Below are 21149 nucleotides of genomic sequence, written 5' to 3'. Positions count from 1 at the left end.
TTTCCAATTTCAGAATTGCTTTTAAATACGTTAATGACATAATATTAAAGCAATCAGCCTTAGTCAATCTCTTACTAATCAATCACTCTTTCAACAAATTTGTTTGTTAACTAATCTAAATGACAGACATTAGCTAACCCAACATTCTATCAATCAAATGAATATGCAACCATTCATTCAACCAATTAATCATTCAAACAATCATGAAACCAATTAGTCATTTGAGCAATTAGCCATTCAACCATGAAGAGTAATAATCAGCCAATCAGAGACTTAACTGATCAATCATTTTAATGTATAATCACAAATAACAAATCAAACAATGTTCAATCAACTGTCTTCTGTAAAGTCATTCGACAGGGAATTCGATCATTAGAAATCTGAAACCCCCAGAAATAGTTCGAACCTCTCTTTACAGGCTAATATCGTGCTGTAAGATAACCTGGTATCTTATCCTTACCAGAGCTCTTTATAACAGCCGCTTGTCTAAGGACTTTCTAACTCAATGTTCTATTGCACTATTTCACCTTCTTGTTCATCGTTTTGATCTTGTTATATCTGTGTGTGTGTGTGTCTAGGAGTGTTCATTTGTTCTGGCGTTTGGTGAACACGTGGATCTGTTCCTTGAGAAATGTGTTATACACGTTGATAATGTTATATCTTAACTTTAATATCGATCTCTGAATGTGTGTGCGTGCGTGTGTGTGTGTGTGTGTGTGTGTGTGTGTGTGTGTGTGTGTGTGTGTGTGTGTGTGTGTGTGTGTGTGTGTGTGTGTGTGCATACTGACATACACATGTACACATATATATCAAAATATATTCATGTTTATTCACACACACACACACACACACACACACACACACACACACACACACACACACACACACACACACACACACACACACACGGGGCCTCGTAGCCTGGTGGATAGCGCGCAGGACTCGTAATTCTGTGGCGCGGGTTCGATTCCCGCACGAGGCAGAAACAAATGGGCAAAGTTTCTTTCACCCTAAGTGCCCCTGTTACCTAGCAGTAAATAGGTACCTGGGAGTTAGTCAGCTGTCACGGGCTGTTTCCTGGGGTGTGTGTGTGTGTGTGGTGTGGAAAAAAAAAAAAAAAAAAAAAAAAAAAAAAAAAAAAAAATAGTTAGTAAACAGTTGATTGACAGTTGAGAGGCGGGCCGAAAGAGCAAAGCTCAACCCCCGCAAAAACACAACTAGTATACACAACTAGTAAACACACACGCGCACGCATAAATATTAGAGTGCAGAGAGCTATGGGAAATGGGGCTGATTACCACTTGGCTACCACTAGTTAAAACACTCAAAACCGGAGATTCCCAAGACCCATTTAATGGTCTAACTACCCATTTAATGGTCTGACTACCCATTTAATGGTCTGACTACCCATTTAATGGTCTAACTACCCATTTAATGGTCTGACTACCCATTTAGTGACTAGGACCTCCGCCTATTAATGATAAAATAACACATTTTCAGTTTTCCTGTAATGTGGTACGATGTGTTGAGCTCCGTGATGGTGTTGAATGAGCCAAGGGAGCGAGAGAACTCTTCCTGGCGGTCACTATAGAGCGCCCAGAGCCTCAGCTGATGCCTCTGCTCCTTGTAGCTCTTTTGTGCGCTCTTGAGAGCTCACCGACATCTATCCTGAGCTCTTTTATACTGGTTAGTTCACAGACCTGTCTCTGGTGATCTTCCTAGTGGCTCTTACATGTGTACACGACCTTCAGTGACCTACATATGTGAGTTTTATGTGTGTCCTACACGCAGACGTACATAGTAATCTACACACTGATGTACATAGTGTCTTACACGTCGGGATTCACACTTGTATGATTTATTTATCCTGATAAAAAATACATCTGCTGCTTAGTGATAAAATATATTTTGTTGACCAGACCACACACTAGAAGGTGAAGGGACGGACCGAAACATCGTCGTCTTCGTCCCTTCACCTTCTAGTATGTGGTCTGGTCAACATACTTCAGCCACGATATTGTGACTCCTCGCCTGCGAAATACATTTCCTGTAGGTGTGTACACATGATCACGATACACATGATACAGTGTATACATGAAGGGTCAATACCTTCTGCTTTTTGATGTTGTGTAGTTTTTCTCCTCCTGAACATCAGATCATTCTCGGTGTATATTTAATACATTCTTTCCGTTGTATATTTAATACTTTGTAATTCCGGTGTATATTTAATTCTTTGTCTCCGTTATCAGCGTCTCGTTAGTCCTCGTTACTTTCGTTATCTTTTTTAATCGTTGTTTTATGTTCTAAGAGTTCTTGTATCTTGCTAATTTATTTATTTTTATTTTTTGTCATTTATTGTTTGATCACCTTGTTCAGGTGAAGGTGATTATCTTGTTCGTTAAGCGTCTGTAACTGCGTCCTCTTTTGCGTCCTCTTTTGCTTCCTCTTTTGCGTCCTCTTTTGCGTCTCTCTTTTGCGTCCTCTTTTGCGTCTCTCTTTTGCGTCCTCTTTTGCGTCCTCTTTTGCGTCTCTCTTTGCGTCTCTCTTTGCGTCTTACAACTCTCCCTCACAAAGAGAGAGAGAGGGATACATCTCTCAGTGCAGAGTCCTTACTGACAGTCACTGTGGAGAGTCTTGGTGGCTGTAGCAGTCACTGTGGAGAGTCTTGGGGCTGTAACAGTCACTGTGGAGAGTCTTGGGGCTGTAACAGTCACTGTGGAGAGTCTTGGGGCTGTAACAGTCACTGTGGAGAGTCTTGGGGGCTGTAACAGTCACTGTGGAGAGTCTTGGGGCTGTAACAGTCACTGTGGAGAGTCTTGGGGGCTGTAACAGTCACTATGGAGAGTCTTGGGGGCTGTAACAGTCACTGTGGAGAGTCTTGGAGCTGTAACAGTCACTGTGGAGAGTCTTGGGGCTGTAACAGTCACTGTGGAGAGTCTTGGAGCTGTAACAGTTACTGTGGAGAGTCTTGGGGCTGTAACAGTCACTGTGGAGAGTCTTGGGGCTGTAACAGTTACTGTGGAGAGTCTTGGGGCTGTAACAGTCACTGTGGAGAGTCTTGGGGCTGTAACAGTCACTGTGGAGAGTCTTGGAGCTGTAACAGTTACTGTGGAGAGTCTTGGAGCTGTAACAGTTACTGTGGAGAGTCTTGGGGCTGTAACAGTCACTGTGGAGAGTCTTGGGGCTGTAACAGTCACTGTGGAGAGTCTTGGAGCTGTAACAGTTACTGTGGAGAGTCTTGGGGCTGTAACAGTCACTGTGGAGAGTCTTGGGGCTGTAACAGTCACTGTGGAGAGTCTTGGAGCTGTAACAGTCACTGTGGAGAGTCTTGGAGCTGTAACAGTCACTGTGGAGAGTCTTGGAGCTGTAACAGTTACTGTGGAGAGTCTTGGGGCTGTAACAGTTACTGTGGAGAGTCTTGGGGCTGTAACAGTTACTGTGGAGAGTCTTGGGGCTGTAACAGTTACTGTGGAGAGTCTTGGGGCTGTAACAGTCACTGTGGAGAGTCTTGGGGCTGTAACAGTCACTGTGGAGAGTCTTGGGGCTGTAACAGTCACTGTGGAGAGTCTTGGGGCTGTAACAGTCACTGTGGAGAGTCTTGAGATACAGGAACGAGTGCTCGACCTGGAGAGGCTCAGGCACTAGCTCCTCCCTGTACTATAGCCCTTAGTAAACATTACCGAGGTACTGAAACGAGTGTCAGCGCGGTATAATTGCCTAACAGGGCTAATTACACATTAAAATCTTGACTTCCCTGTGTTGAGACACAGTATGATGTCTTACTAAACAACTGGTGAGTATTTTACAAAGCTGTGTGTAAATAAAAGTTAACTAGACATAAGATATCAACGTAAATAATAATATTTACAGGTGTTGGTAACCTGTGTCGAGTGGTGGAGGAGCCGTCACGGCCTCGACCCACTAGTTGGACTCCAACCCTCGCGGTGTTGGGGCCCGGGAGCTACAGCCCCACCCCCGCCCCGTGGTGTGGGGCCCGGGAGCTACAGCCCCACCCCCCCCTACCCCGTGGTGTGGGGCCCGGGAGCTGCAGCCCCCACAGTGTAAACATTAAAACAAGTGACTCGCGGCATCCGCCATAAACGTCTCGAAGATCTTCTAAAGAAAACCGGAATATTTACAGGTGAGACTATTACATATTGTAGCCACTGCCACAGGTAACGGTAGCCACCTGCCACAGGTAACGGTAACCACCTGCCACAGGTAACGGTAGCCACCTGCCACAGGTAACGGTAACCACCTGCCACAGGTAACGGTAGCCACCTGCCACAGGTAACGGTAGCCACCTGCCACAGGTAACGGTAACCACCTGCCACAGGTAACGGTAGCCACCTGCCACAGGTAACGGTAACCACCTGCCACAGGTAACGGTAGCCACCTGCCACAGGTAACGGTAACCACCTGTCACAGGTAACGGTAGCCACCTGCCACAGGTAACGGTAGCTACCTGCCACAGGTAACTGTAGCCACCTGCCACAGGTAACGGTAACCCAACCTGATCCTGGCAACCACTGTGTCGCACAGTCTGGTCCACGTTTTGTGCCGCCCATAAAGATAGGTTTCAGATCTGAACAAATCATAGCTTTTTATACTAGTACTTTCAGGTCGTTGGGAGTCAGTAATTTCCTTCCTATCTATCTTGAGGTTATCTTGAGATGATTTCGGGGCTTTAGTGTCCCCGCGGCCCGGTCCTCGACCAGGCCTCCACCCCCAGGAAGCAGCCCGTGACAGCTGACTAACACCCAGGTACCTATTTTACTGCTAATTCAGACGTGAATGTTTGGACCAATACAGTTTTGACAGCAGAGATAGGGATACCTAGATCTAATTCAACTTCATCCTTGTTACACGCTAATTTGGCTGCAATATCTGTCTCATTATGATGGGTTATATGTGTCGTACAGACACAACAAACTACAGAACTCTACGGTATAAACAACCCATATTTAACTACAGGTAAACAATAGATCAATTGTGTTGTGATATATTCATGTGGTGACGGCGTCTAATAGTCCAGCTTAAGAGAGTCCGTGTAGTCCGACTCTCAATGGAGGAACACCTATTGGGGGAGTGGCTAGCTTAACATGTCTCTTCTAACTACCAACTTGTGTAATTAAAGCATATTTTCAAAGTGCAGATTTCTAGCAGGGGAGGGGGGGGGGGGTTGTGTAAAAGCCTGGTTTGTGCCTGGGAGAGGCTACGGGATCCAGTAAGTTCAGTAGAACTTCGGTTTCAACCCTTTTAACCCTGTCGTAGCTCAGTCGATTAAGGCAGTGTCTGGGATGCTCCCGGACGCAGGTTCGAATCCTCGTCACGGCCCATGTGGATTTGTTCATTTGCAGATGTCTAGGTTGAATTACCAGGCGCAGTACAGGGGCTCGATCCTGGCACTTTGGGTTCGGAGCTTCACGCTGTCCATCGTTCCACGGAGCTGGTAAAATGCCCATATAGGGAGGTCTGAGCCGGTGGCTGAGCTGACAGAACACTGGACGCGTGATCCTGTGGTCCCGGGTTCGATCCCGGGCGCCGACGAGAAACAATGGGTAGAGTTTTTTCACCCTAATGCGCCTGTTATCTAGCAGTAAAATAGATACCTGGGTGTTAGTCAGCTGTCACGGGCTGCTTCCTGAGGGTGGAGACCTGGTCGAGGACCGGGCCGCGGGGACACTACCTTGAGGTTACCTTGAGGGGCTTCCGGGGCATTAGTGTTCCCGCGGCCCGGTCCTGGACCAAGCCTCCACCCCCCAGGAAGCAGCCCGTGACAGCTGACTGACTCCCAGGTACCTATTTTACTGCTAGGTAACCCCGAAATCACCTCAAGATAGGTCGGGCAGGGTGGAGATGAGTACCTCGGGCACCTTGCCCCTGAAGCTGGGGCACCTCGGGTCATGCCCTCTCACACCCCCCCCCCCTCACCACCTCTCACACAATCATCACTCTCCTCCTCCACTCTCCTCTCTTCCTTCCCTCCGTTTCTACTCCCTTCACTCCTAGTTATTCTCTTCTACTTCGTTCACTCCTTGATTCTCCTCCTGCTTCTCTCCTCTCCCCCACATTGTGCTCTTCCCTCTTCCTCATACGCAAGCTATTTCCATCCCCCCCCCTCCATCCCCCCCACCCACCCCCCCTCCTCTATCATTGTCTGCCACATTCTAATCCACAAGACATTCGATCCTCAACACGGGAACCTGTCCTCACTCGACCCCCCTCAAGATATATATATATATATATATATATATATATATATATATATATATATATACATGCCAATTTGTCATTTCTAAACATTCATTTATTTACTGTTATGTTCATAGACGTTTGTGTAAGATAATTGTGACAATTGGAGGTAATGTTTACATGTCCTTGTAATCTGTGGCGGGGGAGACGGGGCGGGGGAATTATTTGTTTGGAGGAGGGGAAATGGCGGGGAAATTATTGAAAGTCTGGGTATTGTATCGTCATTTTCTCCCTCACAATAGAAAACATGGGGGCTATTTAGCGTCCGGCCTCGGTAGAGAGAACTCGGACTCCCCTTGCTACCACTACGATACCACCAAGCTATTATTTAGGCTGTGTGTATGGGTGTATGAGGGTGTGTGGGTGTGTGGGTGTGTGTGGGTGTGGGGGAGTGTAGCCAGGTGTGGGGGCGAGTGTGGGGGAGCGGTGTGTACGTAGGTGTGTGGAGGGGGATATAGATAGACTGGTGAGAGAAAGATAGGAGATAAATTGGCTGGCAATGAATGACAGAGATACAGATAATGTTCGCTGACTTACTGATGTTTACAAATGTTCGTAAGGTTCCTTATCCATCCCAGCGTCAGGAACAAGGAACAGTTGGCACTTACAGTACAAGGAACAGTACACAGTACAAGGTACAGTACACAGTACAAGGAACAGTACACAGTACAAGGTACAGTACACAGTACAGCCATCAAAAGCGCCGTACTGGCTGTCTTTCTGAAGAACTTCACTCCATCAGCATCCATGTATTCCTTGACTGACTCCCGTACTCATCACGTACTCATCACGTACTCATCACGTACTCATCACGTACTCATCACGTACTCAACACGTGACCTCAAGACAACTCATCAGAGGAAGCCATCACCACACAATTGTCCCCTGAATCATCATACTACCTACTTGATTGTTAGCAGTAAATATTATTCATAATGGGTCAAAAAACTCATCAGATGAGTCTGTAGGGAGAGGTTTCACTTGAGGTTAAGTGAAGATAACGGCTCTTAGCTCCCACGCAGGGTTGACAGTAGAAGGACAGCTGAGCCATCGTCATAGACGCAGGATGGGACACATACAGGATGGGACAGACACAGGATGGGACAGACACAAGGATGGGACAGACACAGGATGGGACAGACACAAGGATGGGACAGACACAGGATGGGACAGACACAAGGATGGGACAGACACAGGATGGGACAGACACAAGGATGGGACAGACACAGGATGGGACAGACACAAGGATGGGACAGACACAGGATGGGACAGACACAGGATGCTCAGTACTACTATTCCATCGTCGTACTGAATACCAGTGTGAGTCTTCAAGAAGGAGAAAACGAGAGAGAGAGACTGAGGGAAGGGGTCGGAGATGCAAGGGGGGATTGAGGGAAGGAAGGGTGAGAGGTGCTAGAGGGAGGGAGGGAGAGAGGGAGGGTCTACCTAGAAGGAACCAGCCACTATCAGCAAGCTGCGGCAAGCTGCTCCCTTTTGGAGACTCCACATTGACAAACATAGTGGTCGGTTGATAAGGCGTCTGACCTAAAGGCTGGCTCCCGCTCTCTCTCTCTCTCTCTCTCTCTCTCTCTCTCTCTCTCTCTCTCTCTCTCTCTCTCTCTCTCTCTCTCTCTCTCTCTCTCTCTCTCTCTCTCTCTCTCTCTCTCTCTCTCTCTCTCTCTCTCTCTCTCTCTCTGTCTCTCTCTCTGTCTCTCTCTGTCTCTCTCTGTCTCTCTCTCTCTCTCTCTCTCTCTCTCTCTCTCTCTCTCTCTCTCTCTCTCTCTCTCTCTCTCTCTCTCTCTCTCTCTCTCTCTCTCTCTCTTTCTGTCTCTCTCTCTCTCTCTCTCTGTCTCTCTCTCTCTCTCTCTCTCTCTCTCTCTCTCTCTCTCTCTCTCTCTCTCTCTCTCTCTGTCTCTCTCTCTCTCTCTCTCTCTCTCTCTCTCTCTCTCTCTCTCTCTCTCTCTCTCTCTCTCTCTCCAATGTTTTAACAAGAGACTGAGCTGGCATCACCCTGCCCCGGTATTTTCCTTCAGGATTTACAATACCGGGAAGCCGGTAGTGGTCCGGGACGTGTCCTCTGGGACCATGGGAGCGAGGTTTGGTCCACGGCCCGGTAAATGGTCCCACTCCCGGTACAGCGTCGCAGCCCTCGTGCTGTCTGTAGGCTCGAACCGTAATCAGATACTGGTACATTTTTCCAGTTGGATTTAAGGCATTAATCCGGTAACATTTCTTGATGATATCGTTTACTGGTGAATCGCCCCGGTAAGATCACCTCGCATGGAGCTTCCCGGTAATGTTCTTGACAGTTTCGTACCGGGAAGTAGATTATATTTTGCGGTCAACACACATTGAAGGATGATGTTTGGAGAGCATCCCTGGCCTGGTAGGGCGGGGTGGGGAGTAGCCGTGATTAGAGTAATATAAATATATTAGATGTTTGTGTGTGTGGACTTGCTTAGTTGAGTTTCGGCTCTTTGGTCCCGCCTCTCGGCTGTTAGTCAACAGGTGTACAGGTTCCTGAGCCTATTGGGCTCTATCATATCTACACTTGAAACTGTGTATGGAGTCAGCCTCCACCACATCACTGCCTAATGCATTCCATCTGTTAACTACTCTGACACTGAAAAAGTTCTTTCTAACGTCCCCGTGGCTCATGTGGGTACTCAGTTTCCACCTGTGTCCCCTTGTGCGTGTACCACTTGTGCTAAATAGTTTAGCTATCATGTCAATTTATCTGATAACTTTATAGGTGTTGATCATTCCCCAAACTCTTCTGGCTTCCAATGTCGTGAGGTTCAGTTCCAGTAATGTTTCCTCGTAGCTCATACCCCTCAACTCTGGGACTAGTCTGATGGCATACCTCTGAACCTTTTCTAACTTCGTTTCGTGTTTGACTAGATGTGGACTCCATGCTGGAGCTGCATATTCCAGTATTGGTCTGGCATATGTGGTATACAAGGTTCTGAATGATTCCATACACAAGTTTCTGAAGGCAGTTATTATGTTCCCCAGCCTGGCACACGCCGCTGATGCTATCCTTTTGGTGTGTGCTTCAGAGGACAGGTCTGGTGTGATATCAACCCCTAGATCTTTCTCTCGTTCCGACTCCTGAAGGATTTCCTATGTGTGTGTGTGTGTGTGTGTGTGTGTGTGTGTGTGTGTGTGTGTGTGTGTGTGTGTGTGTGTGTACGTGTGTGTGTGTGTACTCACCTAGTTGTGCATGCGCGGGGGGTGAGCTTCAGCTCTTTGGCCCCGCCTCTCAACTGTAAGTGTGTGTGTGGATGTGTGCAGAGATGAGAATTGAGGGGGAAAAAGAGACGGGAAATAGGGTTTCGAAGCCTATATAATGACAAACTGTGACGTCCCTGTGTGTAATCGATGCCGACAGCCATGGGGAGGACGTCACTATGTCAACTAACTCGAGGACGTCCATAATGAAATGTCAAGGTTGTAATTAAAAGTTAAGGTAGATCTGATCTTGACTCTCTCTCCCAACTTTAGGAATAGTGATGGTCTAAAGGGGGGAGTGGGGGATAGTAAGAGGAGTGTGTGTGTGTGTGTGTGTGTGTGTGTGTGTGTGTGTGTGTGTGTGTGTGTGTGTGTGTGTGTGTGTGTGTGTGTGTGTGTGTGTGTGTGTGTATGTGTGTGTGTGTGTGTACGTGTACGTGTACGTGTACGTGTACGTGTGTGTGTACGTGTGTGTATGCACCTGCAAGAAAACTTTAATTAAGAAAGTTAGAAAATGTCTAGGTAATCCACGATGGCCGTCAGCACCTGTTGTGGCGGATCTATTCTGTCCAGAAGCTGTTGTTTTTGACCAGCGTCCGTGTGTCCAGCTGCTGCTGCTGTCCACTAGAGCAGCAGTGGACAGCAGCAGCAGCTGTCCACGGGCGAGGGACACAGCTGACCAGACCTGCGGTATAGACAGTGAGTCATGTAGCTACACCCATCTCGTCTATGTCTCAACCTCTGACCCCAGCATCCCCAGGATAGCGTCCCCCAGAATAGCGTCCCCAGGATAGCGTCCCCAGGATAGCGTCCCCAGGATAGCGCCCCCAGGATAGCGTCCCCAGGATAGCGTCCCCAGGATAGCGTCCCCAGGATAGCGCCCCCAGGATAGCGCCCCCAGGATAGCGTCCCCAGGATAGCGCCCCCAGGATAGCGTCCCCAGGATAGCGCCCCCAGGATATGTGGTGTGGACTGGAGCAAGAGTCCAGTCTTGGTGTGGACTGGAGCAAGAGTCCAGTCTTGCTGGAGGCGGTGACAGGTCAAGACTGTCATGGGGCGCCGGAACAAAATCTTGGAGGATGAGCGGGAGTTTTCCGCCCCCGTGAGCAGCGGTGTGTGACCGTGCGGGCGGCCGCCGCCACTCACCACGGCTCCGGGCGGCGCCCTCACGGCTTTCCCGCCAAAACGACATGTTTTCTACCGTTGGTGTATTTGTTGTTCTTGCTCGCCTTACTGTTGCGAGGGTGCTGTTGTTTGTTCTGTTGTTGTTGGCGTTGCTGCTCTTGTTTATTTTGTTTTCTTCTGTATTGTGATATCTCTTTTTCCTTTATCTGTGTCTGTGTGTCTCTCTAATCTGTCTCTCTCTGTCTATCTGGCTCTGTCTTTTTCTCTCTCGCGCTCTCTCGCTCTCTGACGCGGTCTCTCTTGCTATCTCTCTCTCTCTCTCTCTCTCTCTCTCTCTCTCTCTCTCACTAGTGATGTCTGAGAACATCACAGTGTCCTGGTCCTTTAGTTAAGATTTGTCCTACTTAGTAATGTCTACTGCCCTCCTGCCTTCCCCTTGCCTTCATCTCGGCATAACTACTTGACAATTTACCTTCCATTCTCACACCTACCTACCTACCTATCTGTTACCTTCATTTGTCTGGCTACCTATTTACTTCCCCCACACCCCCTATCTTCCCATACCCACATCTCCAGCTTCTCCCTACCTACACCCCCCACTTCTCCCTACCCTTCCCCAGCTCCCCACACCCCTCTCCCCCCCAGCTACTCCTCCCCACACCCCAGCTCCCCCCGCCCCCCACCCCAGCTCCCCCCGCCCCCACCTCAGCTCTCCCCCGCCCCCACGCCCCAGCTCCCCCCGCCCCCCCTGGCCGCAGCATCAGATAAGACAAGACCTTTTGTTCTTTCCGGTCGGTAGCGTTGTCCATGACGTCACAGCTCACAGCTGATAACACAGAAAATGGGAACTGTGATTTATTTGCTTATAAGACTGTCAAGGTGGACGGTGGTGGTCTTGTTCGTGCTGGTGTTAATGGTGAGGGACGACCAGGTTGTTGGTGCTGGCGGTGATGGTGGCTGTCATCTGCGGTAGAACCACGACCTTGACATTCTTTCAGGTCGACGTTCAATCCCCACCACCGATTGTCCGAGTGGCCGGGTGCCGTTCCTCCATTGTTTCCTGGTGTGGGAGATCTTTGTGCTGGCGGCCCAGCCGGTCGGCCGAGCGGACAGCACGCAGGACTTGTGATCCTGTGGTCCTGGGTTCGATCCCAGTCGCCGGCGAGAAACAATGGGCAGAGTTTCTTTCACCCTATGCCCCTGTTACCTAGCAGTAAAATGTGTACCTGGGTGTTAGTCAGCTGTCACGGGCTGCTTCCTGGGGGTGGAGGCCTGGTCGAGGACCGGGCCGCGGGGACACTAAAGCCCCGAAATTAACTCAAGATAACCTCAAGAAGAAGATAGCCCTGGCTCAGCCCGGCCCTCAGGGCAACCCGTTCTCGCACTTGCTTACTGTCAATATTGGCTTATTTAATAAGTGCATATGTGACATACTAATTCATTGTGAATATTTTAGTTTACCTTGAAAAGCTTCATAGAAAACACCGACCTCACCTAACCTTCTTAGTATCAACGGTATCAACCTATACCATTGATAGGTTAAGTAATAATTGTAAATAAGAAGCAATAAGATGCTTATCTTAACATACTAAGAAGGTTAGGTGAGGTCGGTGTTTTCTATGAAGCTTTTCAAAGTAAACTAAAATATTCGCAATCAATTAGTATGTCACATATGCACTTATTAAATAAGCCAATATTGACAGTAAGCAAGTACGAGAACGGGGTTGCTCAGGTAGCGGTTGTGCCGCTCTGGGGGGCAGACGGGCTCACTACTCATCATCATCACCATCACCGCACCTCTCTTTTCTTCACCATTTTGACGACTTCGTGAACTCATCCTTGTGAAGTCTGTTGGTTCCTGTTGTAATGTTTATATTGTGACCCGCGCGTGTGTGTGCGCGTGTGCTCACCTACTTGTACTCACCTGTGTGTACTCGCCGAGTTGTGCTTGCGAGGATTGAGCTCTGGCTCTTTGGTCCCGCCTCTCAACTGTCAATCAACAGGTGTACAGGTTCCTGAGCCTATTGGGCTCTATCATATCTACACTTGAAGCTGTGTATGGAGTCAGCCTCCACCACATCACTGCCTAATGCATTCCATTTGTCTACTACTCTGAACTACTCTACTTCCTGAACTACTGTACTACTACTACTCTGTGTGTGTGTGTGAGATTACCTAAGTGTAGTTACAGGATGAGAGCTACGCTCGTGGTGTCCCGTCTTCCCAGTACTCTTTGTCATAATACGCTTTGAAACTACTGACGGTCTTGGCCTCCACAAACACCTCTGTAAAAGAAAACTTTCTAATATTTTTTTGGCACTTCTGTTTTCTTAGTTTGAATGTTTATTCACCTAGTTGTATTCACCTAGTTGTGTTTGCGGGGGTTGAACTTTGCTTTATCGTCGTCTTGTTCGTGAAGTTGCTGGTTTCAGGAATTCCTCTGTCTATTTGGCCTCTTCTTGTTAGTATTTTGTAAGTGGTGATCATATCACCTCTTTTTCTTCTATTTTTCTAGTTCTGGCATGTTTAATGCCTCTAGTTTATCCTTGTATCTCTTGTTTTTCAGTTCCGGAAGCCATCTTGTAGCATGCCTCTGCACCTTTTCCAGTTTCTTGATGTGCTGCATGAGATTTGGGCACCATACAGCTGCTGCATATTCCAGTTTTGGTCTCACGAAGGTTATGACCAGTTTCTTTAATGTTTCACCATCCATATGATTAAAAACAAGTTGGAAAGCGACGCACATGCTCCTCTCACAATGTTCTTTATGTGTTCCTCTGGCGACAGTTTACTATCCTAAACTACCACCCCCCCCACCCACCCCCCACCCCAGGGTCTCATTCCTTATTGGAGTTCTGTAATTCCTTTCCACATAATTTGTAAGTTGTGTGGGGTCCATTTTCTCCGATTCCACACACACTGATGGCCAAGATTATGAGAAATATTGAGAGAGAAAATAAACCATCTCACATCCTCATAGTTATCTTCCCTATCGCTCGCTAATATTTATAATGTAAAAAAAATACACTAAAACAATTAAAAGGTGCTAATGTAAAATTAATTCTTATTTAAGTGTATTTATACTGACAAGAATCGCACATCAGCTGACGCCTAGTTGAAATCTTTCCTTGACGATGTTCGTTTTCTGTGTCATTTGTCTGGGTTCGTTTTCTGTGTTTTATTTTATGGGTTACTTAGGATTATCATGCACTTGTAATTTACCTGAATTTACCTGATAGCCACTATTATTAGTGACCTCGACGAGGACAAGAAGCCCGCGGCTTCTCAAAGATCCCTCCATTTGCCCTGATGAGCTTTTCCAATTGGATTTTTAACATTTAACAGAGTTTTGGCATTTACGGCTTCGGCAGGTAGGCAGTTCCATGGAACACAATCCTGTGGGTGAAAAAGGATCTCTTGTTCTCTGTCCTACATTGTGGCTTGTTGAGCTTGAAACCGTTGCTCCTTGTTTGTGTTAAGGAGAGTAACATATTCTGGTTAACTCGCCTACCTATACAAATAAACCCACTGTTTCTTTGGCTGAGCATCATATCTGATGCTCAGCCAAAGTCCTTAATTCCAAATCACTACACACTCCATACCTGGTGAGTCTCACATACAGTACTCACTGTAGACTCGACTCGGTTACCTGAATACAAATTTGAATTCGAATTTCGAAATTCGAAATTTGTTAACAAGATCACATCGCGTCCCGTCATACGGTCGGTTTCACCTCGTTGCTGCCACAGACGGAGATAGAGGATTAACGTACTTGCTCGCACCGCAGCTACCACAAGACTGCCCTCCAGCCGGTCATAGTCTCCACCACCACCAGAGCCAGCATCCCACTGAGGGTATATTCAGATTAACTGTTAATCAGCTTGTTTCCAAGAACTTTGGGTCACCCTTTGTGACCTCTTGGCTGGTACATTCGTTTGGCTGGCCTAACAGCTGTCTTAATCTCTTTGACCTTCGATGTGTGACAACAATCTGAATACTAATATGTACTTTCAACACTCATTTGTTAAGTGCTTGATTCACTAGATAATATTCACGCCTAACTTGTGTATTACAACAAACCCAGGGGATTTTCAGATGCCCTCCCAGGGGATTTTGAAAGGCCCTCCCAGGTGATTTTGAAAGGCTCTCCCAGGTGATTTTGAAAGGCTCTCCCAGGGGATTTTGAAAGGCCCTCCCAGGGGATTTTGAAAGGCCCTCCCAGGGGATTTTGAAAGGCCCTCCCAGGGGATTTTGAAAGGCTCTTCCAGGGGATTTTGAAAAGCTCTTCCAGGGGATTTTGAAAGGCTCTTCCAGGAGATTTTGAAAGGCCCTCCCAGGGGATTTTCAAACTTTATTCCTTTATTTTGTCAAGTTTTTCATAGTTTCACACGTTATGGGAGTATCTGTTAATTCATTATCTTTGCCAGCTTTAAAAACTTACTTGGGATGTTGTCTATTCCTTTTAGTGTGAACACTGATGTGCAGTATTCGTTCAGTGTTGGCTGCCTTTTTTTATCATCAGTTATAACTTGGTCTCATATTTTAAGGGTCCTACCGAGTCTTTTGTCTGTACTTCTTATATAGGCATAAAGACTTTTTCTCAAAACATTGCAACTCGTCCTCAGACCAAGTTCATTCCATCCAGTAGTCGACCCCAAAGATGCATTCATCAATTTTAACATGCTATTCATTCAAAATATAAATTTTCTCAAATAGAAATTAATATTGTTATATATTAGCATACTGTGTATATTTAGGCATTGGTTAGGTTCTGTTAGAGATTGTTTTTGTAGTACTGTACATGGGGGAACCATTTACTGGGTTGTAGTTCGAACCAAAGTCGTCAGTGAAGCACTAGTTTGAGAAGTGTTTGAACGTCATGAGTTGCGAGTTGTATGTAAACCGTGTTTCATTCATAAACAGAGGGTTGGTGGGTGCATGATATGGACTTTGGACTGTTTATGATGATGGGCTAAAAATTAAAAAGGATCAAGTTTTCTTTCTTGTTTTTTTTTTTTGCTAATCTGATTTTCTAGGTTACTAGCATACTGATACTTCTTCCATAATCTTCTTCCCAGACACTTCTGGGGGTTCCAGTAGTACAATCGGGTTCATTCTTGACTCACAGTCGAGAATTCCGGGTTCGTAACTCGGGCGGGACAGAAATGGTTGGGCGCATTTCCTATCACCTAATGTACCTGTTCACCCAGTAGTAAATATGTACTTAAGAGTTACTCGGCTTCTTTTTGTTGTGGGGTTGCATCCTGGGTAGGTCAGTAATTTGACCTTGGGGGTGGGAGGCCTCGATATACAGTATGACTAACATGTATGAATACACTTTGGCTGCCTGTTCCCCGACACAATGAATTATTAATTATAATAAATATCTTGATTCGCACTTTCATGTAGTGTGGAGGCATTTGCCAGTGAGAAATATTGGAAAGGAATATACAGTGGCACCTTCATTTACGAATTTAATTCGTTCCAAGAGATGGTTCGTACACCAAAAAATTTGAAAATCGAAACAAATTTAGTAAACTGAATTAATCTGTTCCACACACCCAAAAAGATAAAAACTAAACACTACCTAATAAATTCCCTGTAACCTACCTCACTCCTCTATTGTCAACCCATGTCTGTTATTTTCTTTTTTTAATCAACACTGTTTGTCAACCTATTGTAATTGTGCTGCTTTTTCAGTCATGTTCCCCCTTTTTTTTATCTTTATTTGTATTTGTTCTCAACACTTTTTATTCTTTATGCTCAATTAGTATTAAGTTCTAGATATTAATGTTTTTCTTGCCCGAAACGCATCGCGTAATAGTGGCTTTAGGCATTGTATGTACTAGCTCTATCTATATATCAATCCATTAATGTAACATCACTTGTATGTATATACCTTACCTGAATAAACATATTTATTTATTTATTTTATTTATTTATTTATTAACTTAAAAATACAATGTATACAGAATACTACTCATAGGTACCTTACCTTTATATAGGACTCTTGTTGGCGTATGGAAGATGGTGACAAGGAGAGGAGGAAGAGAGGTGTTAGTGTTTGGAAGGGAAGTCCCCTTCCATTATAACATCAGGCAGTGATGACATTTCTGGGGTGCTCTCTCTCCTACATTATGTAGGCATACCACTAAGACCTAGTTGTGGCTCACTACTTGCTTGTCTTACTAAGAATCTGTCTATAGACACTTATTTTTTCCCAAGTTTCAATATTTGTCTGTAGTGAGACGTCACATTCACTATGAATGATCTCTTGTTTTTGTTTCTCTATCGTCATCCTCGCAACTATTTTCTTAGGTTGAACTTTACCACTGACTTTCCTGGGACCCATGACATGATATATAATAAGAATTTTTATGTTCAGAAACCGAAAAAGCAGAAAAACAATTAAATTCGTCACAAAGAATTCCAGTGCGGTAAACTGAGCGCGCCTCACCTTGTGCCTAGCAGAACTATGCGCTCGTCAGCCCATACATGTACAGGGTATCAACAAACTAGACAACCGATGCAAACCTCGAGTATGAGGTTGGAACTCCTTCAAATTCCTCTGTGCAAATTTTACGAGGAAATTGATCTTGTATACCAAAAAATTCATAAAGAGGGGCATTCGTCAACTGAGGTTCCACTGTATCAGTAATTGCAGTAAACAAAGGTGTGTATAATAAAAATATACACAATTTATTAAATACGAGTTTATTTTAAATGCTATCATTGTCAGTAAAACAGTACATGTACCTACAGAAAATTAAAATACAGTAATCCATTAAAACACCTCAGACAGCTAGGAAATATCTTGAGACAAAGGTATGTAGTCTCATACGGAAAAATTATAGCAGCCAACTCAGTTGATGTAAACAGCATATAGCTATTACAAAGCAAACTATATACTAATGAGCTTTACCAAGGATGCCATCTGAGGTTTACAACAGGTAGGAATCACTTTTATGGAGTCGGAACATGAAGGTCAGAGTTGCATGTTTCACGACACCGAGCAATAGTTCGAGATCACAATGGAGGGTATGGAGCAATGGAGATAATACAGAGGGAAAAGAAGAACTAATCTTCTTTAATGACAACAAAAACTCATAGAAAAGTACAAAAGCAAAATACAGTATTTACATTCTGCAACCATACATCAGACATTAGCACATCAATATGTATTACAAAGAGTACAAAACAATGAGCACTTGTGAGTAATGTGTACTGAGAGTAACATCATAAATGCAAACCAAATGCGAGACAAATCCCATTAATATTAAGACAAATAGTGAGCATCAGTACACATGGCATAATATCACAGACTAGTAGGAAATAAATGCACTATAATCCAAGAATTAGTAGGTTAGGATTAAAGTTTGTAAGTTGCAACCCAGCTACTACAGGAACACCCCCTCAACATCGAGGATGGCATCCCCTGGCGGCATTGTATACAATACCTGTATAGGAAATGCAACAAAATCTACAATGGATTTAGTATTGCAATATTTCTGTGACTTAAGATTTATATCTGTTTATTGTAGTTGTTTGTACCAGGTTATTCTCTTGTTATAAGATTGCATCTTGCTACACTGCATCCAGGCAGTGTGTATATGCACTAACATCCTTCCTCATTATTCAAACACCTCCCAAAAGTCCATTCGGCAATTACACACAGAAATCACACTAACGTGGTGCATCAAGTGAACAAATCCACAAGGGCCGTGACGAGGATTCGAACCTGCGTCCGGGAGCATCCCAGACACTGTCGATTAAGGCAGTGTCTGGGATGCTCCCGGACACAGGTTCGAATCCTCGTCACGGCCCTTGTGGATTTGTCCATTCGGCAATTTTGTCTTAATTATAGTCCTGTGGTTTTAGAATTCTGGGACACCTTGTACCATAGTTTACATACAGAACATGCATATCTTAATGAATGTTTACTGTATAGTACATAAATGTGTAAGTGGTAATGAAGCTTCAACATAATATACATTTCTTCATCAAGCACAAAACACCATCTAATTAACATCAGATCTGATCAGACATCGAGGAATTTGATTTCCAGGTTTTGGACAGTTGTGGAGATGATGGGGGTGGGCCAGAGCTGTAGTCACCTGTGTGAGAGCTGGCAGATAGGGAAGGGTCAGAGTTGAAACCATCTCTTTACGAGTAGGCAGAGGTGGAAGAAGGTCCACGTTGCAGGCTTGTATTTTTTGTCCGAGTTACACCACTGAAGGTGATTTCCGTTTTGTTTTAGTTCTGAAAGTTCAAGAAAAATATAAAGTTCATGGTTTTTGTTAAAAAAAATATTAATACAAAAAAGTATTAACATGAATCAAGCTTTTGGGTTTGAAAAATAAGAATGATTGGAAAAGAAAATTTAAAATACAGTATACATCTCACTGCTTTTTTACAGAGAAAATTATATCAAACTGAATAATGAACAATAACATACATTATGTAGAGATAAGAAAATATTAATTTATTTATTAGGGCAACTGGGGGGGACCTTTGACAAGCCACCGGTATTCTGTCCCTGTCCTCGTCGAGGCCACTAATGTTAGGTAAATAATCCCTTCTCTTCATTTTGGCCAAGATCAAAGTGTAATAAATAATATAAATCATACTGGACATATACAAGCTGCTGTCTCCTACACCACTGCTGTTGGCTTTATCAGCCAGCTGAACCTTCTTCTTGAGATGATTTTGGGGCTTTAGTGTCCCTGCGGCCCAGTCCTCGACCAGGCCTCCACCCCCAGGAAGCAGCCCGTGACAGCTGACTAACACCCAGGTACCTATTTTACTGCTAGGTAAGCTAGGTAACAGGGGCATAGGGTGAAAGAAACTCTGCCCATTGTTTCTCGCTGGCGCCGGGGATCGAACCCAGGACCACAGGATCACAAGTCCAGCGTGCTGTCCGCTCGGCCGACCGGCTCCCTAACTAACCTGTCTGAACATATAAAATAGTACTAACAAGTTTATATTAATAGGCTAAAGCCTAAAAGGTTTGATCAGAGTAAGTAATTTGTAATCCCTTCTAATAGATACTAGTACAGTACTTAAAGAAGTGACCACCCAACGGTGACTTGCGAACTTTATCTCAAAACTTGCAATAATGAACATGGTGGCAATGTGGGTGCTTATAAATATATTAATAAATCTGAACATTAAACTAAATAACTCTTGTCTTGACTAAGTCTCAAAGTACCCTTCTCAAATTGGGAAGTTGCACCCCCACCTGGATCTCGCTGCCAATGCCTGATATGAGGGATGTTTTTTAGCAAATGTTCGTAAACTGTGCTACACAATCAGGGATGTTTTAAAGTACCGCATAAGATTTTAAACTCCTACAGGTACTCAGGGGTCATATGTGCTGCCTCAGGCCTGCAGTAAACAGACACCGTCTTGGAAAAATATTGTGGGCACGTATCACCCAGGTGTGTGTGAGGGGCTTCAGTACTCAGATGGCAAACATGCAGCAGCAACTCTAAACACTGCAATGCAGCACGTGCCCAAAGCATCACTTTATTAATGAATAATGTTGATTGGGATACAGGTACATCCTAATATATAAAGCCCATTCTTATGTTTTGACATCTAAAAGAATTTTCTTGCTTAACCAGAAACATTCAAGCCTAAGCAACCCACATACCCTATCAAGGCTGAAGCTCAGAAAATATAAATATCACAGTGCTTTAAGTTTTACCAAAACCTTACAATTATATGACACCCACACTAATTATATGATGACAAGCATACCACTTACATAACAACCCTGGACTGAGAAGTGATCTTCTTCACAACTGTAGAGGGTCGTCCTTGGCTATCCTTCGTCCGTTCCACTACCACTCGATGCCCAGTTCGCCCTTGCACCTCCCGCTTGGCATTGAAGTCCTCGCCTGATGAAAGGGCATAAAGGATTTAATTTCTAAATCCTCCAATTAAATTTGAGTGTATTATATTCAATATTTTACCATTTTGTGTATGCAGGAGAAGTTTTATGCCCCATTCAATGGATGCTTGTGAAGGAAATTATATTTACATACAGCACCACAAAATAATATATTATGTGAGAGTTGAGTCTTATTACTGTACAAGGGAATGGTAAGAGCTAGGGAAATGGGATCTTTTCTATTCCATAGGGGAAAGAAAGAGGAAAATCTCACCTCCAATGACTTCAAGAGAGTTGGTGGTCTTATTGTTGACACCCTCAGTGGTGTACGTAGTCTTGCCATCCTTGTCAGACACGGACTGTGTCATGTACCGCTCCCCATCTGTAGATGTCTTCATCCTGCGTGAGAGTCCATTGTCTAAAACTGACACAACAGCCCCTGACCCAGGGCCATTCTGCTGCTTCACCTGCCTCTCGCCCTTCTTTTCTTGTCGACGCCCACCACGGCTTGCACCTATTTCGTCCTTGGTTGCACCTGTAATCAGAATATATTAATATGAAACTTTTAGCCTCCACCTCACTTGTCTATAAAAGTATGTGGTAAAATCACTGTATGAGATTATACTTGGAAAGGCAAGCATACTTA

The 21149-nt window shown here is 44.9% G+C and overlaps 1 protein-coding gene across 1 annotated transcript in view; it reads right to left on the bottom strand.

The window, feature by feature from the left end:
• Positions 1-17309: 17309 nt before the first annotated feature.
• The window catches only part of LOC123758475 (serine-rich adhesin for platelets), a 36922-nt gene continuing 33082 nt past the window's right edge, over positions 17310-21149 (bottom strand). Inside the window, exons 9-11 of the mRNA XM_069323019.1 lie at positions 20778-21038; positions 20378-20510; positions 17310-18870 (exon numbers count right to left, since the gene is read on the bottom strand). Coding sequence (XP_069179120.1) covers positions 18834-18870; positions 20378-20510; positions 20778-21038 — 431 coding nt within the window. The 3' untranslated portion in view covers positions 17310-18833. The remainder of the gene's footprint in view (positions 18871-20377; positions 20511-20777; positions 21039-21149) is intronic.

Source organism: Procambarus clarkii, chromosome 11 (assembly GCF_040958095.1).
Source record: "Procambarus clarkii isolate CNS0578487 chromosome 11, FALCON_Pclarkii_2.0, whole genome shotgun sequence".
Classification (NCBI taxonomy): domain Eukaryota; kingdom Metazoa; phylum Arthropoda; class Malacostraca; order Decapoda; family Cambaridae; genus Procambarus; species Procambarus clarkii.
The sequence above is the reverse complement of the archived record's forward strand: the minus strand, read 5'-3'. Positions and strand labels throughout refer to the sequence as shown.